General features: G+C 36.5%; 2 protein-coding genes across 2 annotated transcripts in view; both read left to right on the top strand.

Annotated features, from left to right (window-relative positions):
• LOC137398326 (uncharacterized) overlaps window positions 1-3,317 on the top strand; it is a 7,124-nt gene extending 3,807 nt beyond the window's left edge. Inside the window, exons 6-8 of the mRNA XM_068084434.1 lie at window positions 1,079-1,393; window positions 1,832-2,023; window positions 3,240-3,317. Of these exons, the coding sequence (XP_067940535.1) occupies window positions 1,079-1,393; window positions 1,832-2,023; window positions 3,240-3,317 (585 nt within the window). The remainder of the gene's footprint in view (window positions 1-1,078; window positions 1,394-1,831; window positions 2,024-3,239) is intronic.
• Window positions 3,318-4,099: 782 nt separating this feature from the next.
• LOC137398548 (uncharacterized) lies at window positions 4,100-8,260 on the top strand. Its single transcript, XM_068084672.1, has 5 exons — window positions 4,100-4,191; window positions 6,057-6,162; window positions 6,490-6,578; window positions 7,273-7,515; window positions 7,821-8,260. Exons 1-5 carry the CDS (start codon window positions 4,132-4,134, stop codon window positions 7,842-7,844), a joined length of 522 nt encoding a protein of 173 aa, XP_067940773.1. The 5' UTR covers window positions 4,100-4,131; the 3' UTR covers window positions 7,845-8,260.
• The last annotated feature ends 2,259 nt before the right edge of the window (window positions 8,261-10,519 follow it).

The following is a 10,519-nucleotide window of genomic DNA, read 5'->3' on the forward strand; positions in this document are numbered from 1 at the left end:
AATCCACATATGGAACAGCTATAAAGCATTTCCTAAAATTGGAATATTAACAATTATTCAAAATACCAATGGCTCAATGAGAGCAAGTGTTACTAACATTTCAGAGGACACTTTTTTTGTAACTTTGAATTCAACTCTAACTCTGTGAGTCTGTGGGGGCTGCTGCTACTGCTCTCTCTAATTAAGGATATAAGTTAACTCACTAGGAATTATTTTCCTCCAACAAGACTGGTATGGTTTGATTTTTTTATGAATTCATTTTAGATAATGATATCCTTGATGAAGAAGTGATACCTGACTTGCAACCAGAGCAGCTTCAGCAGCTTGGTGTTGGGTGAGTTGTCTTTGTTTGGTCTGATAGACTACGCGATCATGGTATTCATGTCTATGTTATAACCTCCGCCAGTTGGTTGTTCAAATCACAGGCCGGCCAACGTGTTCGGTAGCGCTCGGGCGGTGGTGCTCGGGCGAGCACCACCGTCCGAGCGCTACCAAACACCTTGGCCGGCCTGTGGTTCAAATAGAAATTAGGCCTACTTGCAACTCAGCTTCTTTTTGCCAAGGAGTTCTTATTGCCAAGGAGTACAAAAATACTGTCTAGGCGAAGAACAAAGATCAACTACATTACCTCCCCAAATGGATTAGTTGATAGCTAGGGTTTGCAATTTGTTTTAGGCTTTAGCAATGTCAATCATTTTTGTTCGCCATTTTAACTTGTATGACAGGAAGAATTAAGAATTGGCTAAGAATTGCTTATGATTGCATTGCGTTACGTTTTTATGTGGATCCAAAAAGACATTCTGAAATGGCCAGTTTTGGATTTACATTTACCTATGCTGTAAACTTTACTAGTAAGTATTACTATGGCATTATGTTAAGTATGTGAACTTTCCTTATAGCTCTCTGGGGAAATGTATGAAATACCTACGAAGACTCAAAGAGCTTGTCAAAAGTGTTCAAAAGGTAAATTTTACGTTCTTCTTTTAGCAAAATTTAGCTTGATTATTGTTGAGTATAATAGTTTTATGCATATCATTTATATCGGAGGCGCCTCTATTATTGGTCTTTGCATTTTCAGAATAACTTACCAAGTGCTGCCCCCTCTGTTGCGCTTACACTACCAACACCTAATGAAACTGCTTCAACACTCGGCGCTGCGGTCGCATCACCACCTGCTTCCATGCCGGCCACACCTAGACCTGTGGTTACCACACCTAGACCTGTGGTTACCACACCTAGACCTGTGGTTACCACACCTAGACCTGCGGTTTCAACACCTTCCTCTGCTGTTTCCGCTATTTCAGGATCACCTGCCGCCGAACCTATTGCTTCAGCCTCTGCCACTGCTGAGGCGACTGTTTCAACACCCTCTAGCTCTCCATTGTTTATGCGAGTGAGTAACAGCAATATACTGTAAATTATGTTGTTGTTGTTGCTGTTGTTAATATTTATTGAGGTTAGCTAGAGAAAATAAATCCTGTCGACCTGTCTAAATTCGTTGGCTGTTCTTTGGCTGTCGATAATGTTGAATTGATTGCACAACTTAAATTTGTAATGTAAATTTTTACGTACATTAGACCTGCTAAGTATGGTGCTGTTTGAATTGTTGAATCTTAGTAGGTTAGCCTTGATTGAAAGCGCTTGTAATGGGCAACTCTTGGTAGTCACACTTTATCGTTCGAGCAGACACTATGCATTTTACACTGCAGTATTTTCTGTCTATGAGAAAAACTCCGCCTTAGGCAATTAATTAAGTAATTTGCCTTAAAAGTTAATATACACTATGGCTTTTCCCTATAGTAAGTAAGAACTCAGTTTTATTGTTTTATAGGAGCTCAATGTACCTCAATTTACTGGACGAGAGACCAGGAAAATGGTTGTACAGGCGATTGGGGAAGCTAATTGGTCCCATAGTCACAGCAGACCCAACTACGATAGTGTGGTACTAAAAGTCCTGAGGCAATTTCCAGATAAGAGTGACATCTTCAAAGACGCTAGCTATACCGAAGATAAGGATTGCTACGTGAGTTTTTTTTATAATCGTGAATAGGTCTACTTACTACCGGGCATGTAGCCTACTGTCCTGCAGATTCATTTAGCAATACTTGGCATTGGCGTGCAGCTTTCCACAATTTATTATACAGAAACTTACATCATATCCGTTATCCATCAAGGGTTATTTCGTGTATGTAGAAATTTTCTAAGCATTTGACCCTCTCAGGGAGGGAGAGAGATACCTAATGCTTGTTAAATACCTGTCGGAGTTGTCTACTCTGTCATTTATTTTCATGCATTCACTATGAATGTTAATATGGGCTATTGAGTGATATTTTCATATTTATTATGAGAAGTGTAATAAGTGATCCAGAAAATGTAAGCCCTTCCGTTGATATTTATGCAACTGAAACTGAAATGATTGAGCTTCTAATTGTTGTTTGGGGAGGCATAGCTTCATTTCAGCTTTATATTAGGAATGAAGGGTTAGCTTTATTTTTTTACTATCATAGTAAACGCTATGAGCCAGTGTAATCTAGCGTTGATTTGCATAACCACCATTGCAAGAGTCCAAAGCTGGGTAAACTTTAAATTTGTTTCAAGATGATTGGAAAATATTCTGTCTGATGGACTAGAACTGAGCAACTCTCTCTGGTTTTCATGCTAGCTAATCTATACACATATGATATTTTTATACTCCCTTTTTAGTTTTGTAATCATACTATTTTTTTGCGCATCTATAGTTTATCAGGATCTACATTCTTTGCTTGTAGAAGGTTTTCAAAAGACAGTTATCTTGCAGCGTAAGAAACAAAAGAAGCTACTATGCGAAAAAACAAAAACTCGATCAAGAACCTGCTGCTTCGGTCACCGGGTTCGTATTTTACTTGTTAATTCTCCTCTTTATTGTTGACGTCATAAAAATAATTTAAAATTTACCGTTTGAGATGAATAGTCAATCAGAATCGCAATTTATATTGACGTCTTAGGTTTTGATGATAAGCATTATAATATTGTATGTTTATGTATGTTATAAGCATTATAATATGTTTTTTATGTATGTTATGCTTTTGATCTTTGTTTGAAGTGAATCATTGTAATCTATTATCCGCACATCCCCCTCCCTTTGCAAGGACAAATAGACATCTCAATGTTTCATAAGATTTCTACTCATATAACTCATAAAAATGCGACAAACACTTTGTCTTCTGTAGCCATAATTTTCATCTTTTAATTTCTTACAGGGATATAGTGGTGAGGGCAGAGGCACTAGTGGTTTCTCCGAGCAAGGAAAAGAGGAATTTGCGGGTTCAAAATCTTGACACAATTCCACAGGTAAGGTAGCATAGTTTACTCAATAAGAGTATCAGGGGCTAGCGGTAGATAAAAATTTGTGATCCTCATTGTCTGCGTTGGAGTTACCCCCACTATAAAATAAGATCGAAGTAGCCGCTTATAGTGGGTGCAACTCCAACGCAGACAATGAGGATCACAAATTTGATCTAGGCTAGTGGTACTAATTTATAACCAACATCTTGTGTTGCTTTCAGTAGATCTCTTAGGTGTGTGCAGCTTGCTTTATTGTGTTTTTAAAATATATGAGGGAGTCTTGATTATGCAACAGCCTTTCGAGCGCCTTTTGTTTCATCCGCTAAATGTTTCAAGTAATTTTTGTTGTGGTATTACCATTCTTGTTATACATCATTGTTGCTAATGATCGGGCTCCACTTTGTCGCCGCCAAAATCGCTTCTAAATTAAAGATTTGCTTATATTTCTAATGGCAGCATTCACTGACAGTCGCGTTTCGAATAATATTATAATGAGGCATGGAGTGTCAGTGTCACGGCTTTTAGGGTTCCACTTCTTTGAAAAGGTGGACATTTTTCTAACAATCTATTATGTAACCAGTTATATACTCCCTGATGGCACGGCTAAACTTGATTATTGTTGAAATTTTTATGGTAACTTTTCACCCTTTATAGCAAGTTGAATAAAATTTGTAGTTTTCGTTGATGATGCCCTAACTTTAACCACAGTAAACTATAAGAACTCTATAATCAGTCTTCATATTGCAGAGTGCGGTAAAGGAGATGCTTTGTCCATCATTGTCTATTAGGAAAGAGGCTTTTAAGAACATGAAAGATGGTTGGAGTGGCATGGTTGTTGAGTGGCCAATTTATGGACAGGAGGCTTTTGTAAGTATTACTCTCCAAAATAACATGAACTTTCAAAATTTTGCCCATTCTCCCAGTATCCTATTTTGAGCCCAGGTCTCACGTAGTGTTTTAGTGGATTGATATTAAAAAGCTACAAGCGAAGTCTTTGCAATACAACCTGCACCGAATACCAATTTGCATGAGCTGAAGATGGCTACCTACTTCCAAAGCACAATTTTAAATAAACTTGACTAGACTCGTCACTCTTTATAGTTTCTCAAAGAATAATGTCTTAGTCTTGGGATTAACTGAAACTTTAAATGTTATATATTATTGGAGACCGAGTTGAACTGAAATTCATTGCAAGGGGAAAATTCCAGTTAGTTTCTCTCTATGGAGGGAATTTATAATATGTGCACAGTAATTTATAGTTTAAACGATGGATGACTTGCCGGATTATGGTCAATTTCGGCAGTTGCCTGTCCTATCTGGCCACTGGATTAAACGATTGCCAAGTTTTTATTTAGCACTATTCTGGCGCAGCATTGAACGTAATCCTACCACTGAGCAGACTTACTGCCTATCTATTAGGAGTTTTCTTCTCCATAATCAGAGGATAACTTTATGGTCTTCTAAAAAATCTTCAGCACTCTACTCCCAAATATGTCTTTGGCATAGACTTTGAACTATGTTTTCACTGAAAATGTATGGCATACCTTCTCTAAGTCAGAATTCCTAGCCTGTTTTCTTAGTAATAAGCAATTTCTGAAAATTTATGAGCAAAAAGTTATGAAGTCTAGATTTGTTGGCTATTTTTTAAAAATAAATATGTTTGGGCCCAAAATCAAAGGAATAAATTTCAAGAAAGAGTAAGGTATTGTTTTACTATTATGTATTCCACTCCAACTTGCCCATGTGCATAAACCATTATTGTTAGTATGTGTTTTCTATAAAATTGTAGTTTGGGCTTGTAACATATTCCTGCTGGTAGGACAGTGTTTAATCTAAGGTGGAATAGGGAGAGGGTTAGCCGGAAAACACGACAGCCTTGCCGTGTTTTCCGGCAAAGAGATAATCCTGCACCTCTAGCATTATACAGGCAAATTATGGCAAATCACAGTCAGGGATGTGATTCATAAGCTAAAAAGTTTATTTTAAGCTATTTTGTATTAGCTCCGAACGCTGGCTTACTGTACGCTATTCATTGCCTTCACCATTTAAGTATACCTTAGGTGGTATTTTTATCTATCCACTTCAGTATATAAACACATTTATTTCATAATTTTATGATTGAAATGCTGCCTCGGGCTTTTGCTCAAAGTACTTTGTCAACGACTTCCGTCAGCAAGCTAAAATGAATTTTGGAAATCACATGCCTGCTAGTTATCCATCGTTTAAACTACACATATAAGACAACTCACATTTCTAGCTTCGATTTCATTCATCTGACCCTATGCGTTTAGGTTTTTACATTGTAATTATTACTATCTAAGTAGGCTTCAGCATAATTGAATTTCTAAAAAAATTTCGGCGTTGTGGTCAGGTCAGATATGTGTTTCTGACTGGACATCTATCTGACCACAGCTTTTAAAAATTCACCACCAAAGTTTTTTGATTATATAAATAATATTGTCAACTCGTATTAAGTTTGTTAAAGGTCTATATCGTTGAGGGCTTAGAATTACTTCATGTAAGAGCAGTAAAGTGGTTCATTGAGGGTCATAACTAGTTTTTATTTACGGGCAAGTCGACTGAATGTCGATATTTCTTGAATTCTATAGATTTGCTACAGGAAGAATATTGAAGATAAATGTTTGTACTTTATTTCTCGCTTGCTAAAATGTCTTCTTCTTTCAAATTAGCGTCGATATTTTGAAGTTGCTTATTTTTTTATTGCTTGTTAGCTTATACCTGAGCTTGAGCTCCTTCTGAATCGGGACTTGGATTTGGACGCGTTGGGAAAGCGAGCAGAGGATTTGTTCATGGCTGCATGTCCAAAAGAGACTAATCGTAACTGTATTTATTATCTTCAAATTTACGTACTTTCTTTGCAGAACAATATGTTACTTTATGCGCTAGCAACGGCTCAATTATCAAAATAATATCAACCGCCAAAATGATATAAGTCGGAGTCGGGTGCCCATGATTTTAGTCAGTATTACTGGCTTTTTACCTCACGATAATAGTAATCTACGGAGTTTGTCTCACCCTATTTTCCATTCCAATGCTTTACATGTGCAGCAGCTTAAACAAGAACTAGTCTCTATTGTTGGAGGTCTTACCTGGTAGTGTGTAGTCAAAAAAAGTTTAAATATAACAAAAATACTTTGTTTGCAGCGAATGATTATGGATTTGAGAAACTGGTGATCGTGATTGGAAAGCGCCTTGGAGACAAAAAGATGCTGGCCGAAACACCCGAACACAAAGTGAGTGGATTTCTTAGTTCGGTAACTTATTAACGTCATACATTAGGCTGACTATTGGTTCGCAACTCCAACTTAGCGTGTTAGAGGTTATTAGGATGTTTATACAGGAATGTTGTTAACGTCATAAATTAGGCTGACTATTGGTTCGCAACTCCAACTCAGCGTGTGAGAGGTTATTAGGATGTTTCTATAGGAATGTTGTTAACGTCATACATTAGCCCGTCTATTGGTTCGCAACTCCAACTTAGCGTGTTAGAGGTTATTAGGATGTTTCTATAGGAATGTTGTTAACGTCATACATTAGCCCGTCTATGGGTTCGCAACTCCAACTTAGCGTGTTAGAGGTTATTAGGATGTTTCTATAGGAATGTTGTTAACGTCATACATTAGCCCGTCTATTGGTTCGCAACTCCAACTTAGCGTGTTAGAGGTTATTAGGATGTTTCTATAGGAATGTTGTTAACGTCATACATTAGCCCGTCTATGGGTTGGCAACTCCAACTCAGCGTGTTAGAGGTTATTAGGATGTTTCTATAGGAATGTTGTTGACGTCATACATTAGCCCGGCTATGGGTTCGCAACTCCAACTCAGCGTGTTAGAGGTTATTAGGATGTTTCTATAGGCATGTTGTTGACGTCATAAATTGGCTGGACTGGTTTCGGCTCCAATCTGACTTACTTTTTACTGTTTTAGGTAAGCCATTCTCTTCCCCACCTCAAATTTGGGAAACTCTGTGTGGATGGGGAAAAGTTAAGCGTTAGTGAGGACCCTCTCGTCCTGCTAAAACTTCTGGCAGTATTTTACATTGGGGACATCGAGTTTGGCGACGCCAAGAAGTTTGGCCAGCTGCTGGAGTTTACCTTCTTGGGCTCCAGCACCGTGAGAAAGGGAAGCAAGTATTTGTCTGTCGACAAATTTATGGAAAAAATGAAGCGGGTGAGTACCTAATGACTCAGCTATGCTAGTTTTATATCTGTCGAAAAACTAAGTAGGATTCGAATGAATTTCTATGGTAGCAATTTATCATATAATTCATGAGAAGAGAACTCCAAAATGTAACTTTTGGCGCAAAAAACGATTTCAACCAGTTGTAAAATCATTGAAACTAAAATTTCCGAGAACACTCATATCCTAAACTCATTGGTCGAGCTTTTTGCCGTCTTCCTAGTCTTATTTTTAACGTTTATTTTTCATGTTGGAATTATCATAAATCATAGAAACATTTTTTTTCTCTTTTGCAGGAAAGCCGAGCCGACGATGAGTAGGCGAAGAAAAGCAAGTGCCGGCAAAGCCTGGAACGCTATAAGTCTAAAACATAACAACAAAATTCATAGAACACAATTCACACGAAATAGTAACCTTTCCAATCCAGTATGCCAAAGTGACACCACTTTTAGAGCGAATTATTTACGTGATTTGGGGTTTGGGCTTACTCAATGGATTTTATGGAATCGTGCTCTCTTTTATATTATTGTAGATAGTTTTTTTTAATTATTATTCTAAATCGATCTTGATCAAACAGATGCTGTGTGTTTTTCGAGTTATTTAGTGCTTTTATTAAATGGTGTGTGTGTTTTTCGAGTTATTTAGTGCTTTTATTAAATGCTGTGTGTGTTTTTCGAGTTATTTAGTGCTTTTATTAAATGTTAATAATAAATTATATATACTCGCTGTTTAAAAATATCCTTGGCTGAAAAAAACGCAGAGCTGTTTGTAAAGTGATTAAACTTGTAAACACTTGCTGCGTTCAAATTTGACCCTAAAATATAATGCGCCAAGCGTGTAAAACCAGGTTGCAATGCTAAATGCACTCAGCGTGTGAAAATCGTCTTCGTATAGAAAACTCAGTCAATGTTTAAAAACTGCAATTTTTAAACGCTAAGTGCGTACATATTTTGGTTTTATGATTAATGCACAGTGTGAATAGAAATTGCCTTGAAAAATGACCATCAGCAGTGCGTTAATTTTTAGTTGCACATCGCATAAAACGATGAATAGAAGTGTGTTTTTATTGAATGAATAGCGCATGGACATTGCATAATTTTCGAGTGTGTAGTTTTTCAGGTGCATTGAAAAATGACCATCTGAGGTGATTGAATACTGCATAGATTTTTTTTACAGTGTATGCAGTTGAAAACATTAACAGAAATAAGAACAGCGTTGTCATATTTGTGTCATCTAAAACAGCGGTTAGGCAGACGCCTAAGATCATATGTTAAAGCCTTAAATGTCACACACTTGACAAATTATGATATTTTTTAAGGGGGCATTAAGATCTTAGGTTTTACTGTTATGTGTTCTCCTTGTGTGGACTCAATGGAAAGAAGCACAGAAACCTACAAGTCTTCATATAGACAATACCTATAAACTGAATGAAAACATTCTCATAATTCTATTATTTTGCTATTAAGAATACATGTAAATATAGAATCTGCCTTCCAATTAAAGAAGTCATATTCTAGATCCAACAACACTAAACTACGACTATGAACCACTTCAATTACTTCAGTGCATTGGTTTCAAACAGTCAATATTATAAAATGATCAGAGTTTTGCAATGTATAAATAATACATTTTTATATTATATTTTATACTAGCAGAATTCCCGGCGTTGCCCGAAACATTTTTATGCTTTCTCTCCCGTAAAAGTGAGTAGTTACAGTAGCTCTTATTAGTAAGCTTACTCAAATCAGCTATTGGCAATATGGCACTACATTACCTGTCACAGTTTTATAAACTGGTTTTAATACTCATGCAACTCCGCCCAATCCGCTAGTGTTATTATAAAACGTAATATCTTATTATGAGTTTTAATCCTTTTGTATTATACTTTCACGTATTTAGGCCGGTAATTTTTCAAGTTGCCATGATAATTTTCGGTTTACGCAAATGTCGATGTAAGTTTAGTATGTTGATTGTAACTATTGCCAGAGATATCTTTTAGGCGTATTTGCAAGTTTTTCTGATTGACCAGAAAACCTTTCATAACTTTGCAAGTTAACTCGCAAAGTTGCGAATAAATTAAATATGCCACATTCCGTGAACTACTAATCCTTTTTTGTTCAAAAAGATTTTTTATTAAATTCGCTACTGTATCTCAATATTACACAACTTCAAAAATATACCTTTCATTTCCAGGGTAAAACTTTCACCAACTGCATACAAACTGCTACAATAAAATAACATGTACATTATCTCTTATCGGTAACTCTCAGCAGGCATCTTCCCAAAGTAACATAGCGCAAGGCTTGCAATTAGTCCACCACCAACCATCTACTTGTTAGGTCTTTCCATCACTCTGCTGTAACCAATCAACTCCGTTTAATTGACCTTACATAGACTGAACTTTAAAGACTTCCTGCATGTGGTGACTTTTTGGGTCAAAAGTTTAACGAGTAGCTATAAATAGCTTTTTCTACATGACTCCTGTTATAAATTTAGATTGATATCAGAATAGTAAACAATACATATCAATAACTTACGGAAGGTAAATGAATAATGAATTTCTTCTAATGATGCAGTGACCGGCTTCTAAACTGGAGTCTCATGTGGAGTAAACAAACCCTCATGTCACCAAAATGAAAGTTTAAACATGCAAGCATTCTAAAACACAATGTAAAACTAAAACAGATATTTGAGCTGACATTTGCAATTTTGTCCAAATCATGATCGTTAGTTTACCAAATCATGATTTGTAAAGCTTCCCAAAGTATTTTTGTTTTAAAGTTCAAGTCGGGAGGGTGAAAACATTGCTTGAGTAGAATGAAAAGATTATCTCATATAACTATTTTATGATTGACGTAGGATTGCTGAACAACAAATATAGTTTCAATAACCTTTGACTTGATAAGTTTAACCTAGAGTTGCTCGGATTATGATATCCATATCAGCACCATTCTGGAGCCGGAGAGGCTCCATAGCGGTTCTGATTTGAAGCCAA

This window comes from Watersipora subatra, chromosome 6 (genome assembly GCF_963576615.1).
Source record: "Watersipora subatra chromosome 6, tzWatSuba1.1, whole genome shotgun sequence".
NCBI lineage: Eukaryota > Metazoa > Bryozoa > Gymnolaemata > Cheilostomatida > Watersiporidae > Watersipora > Watersipora subatra.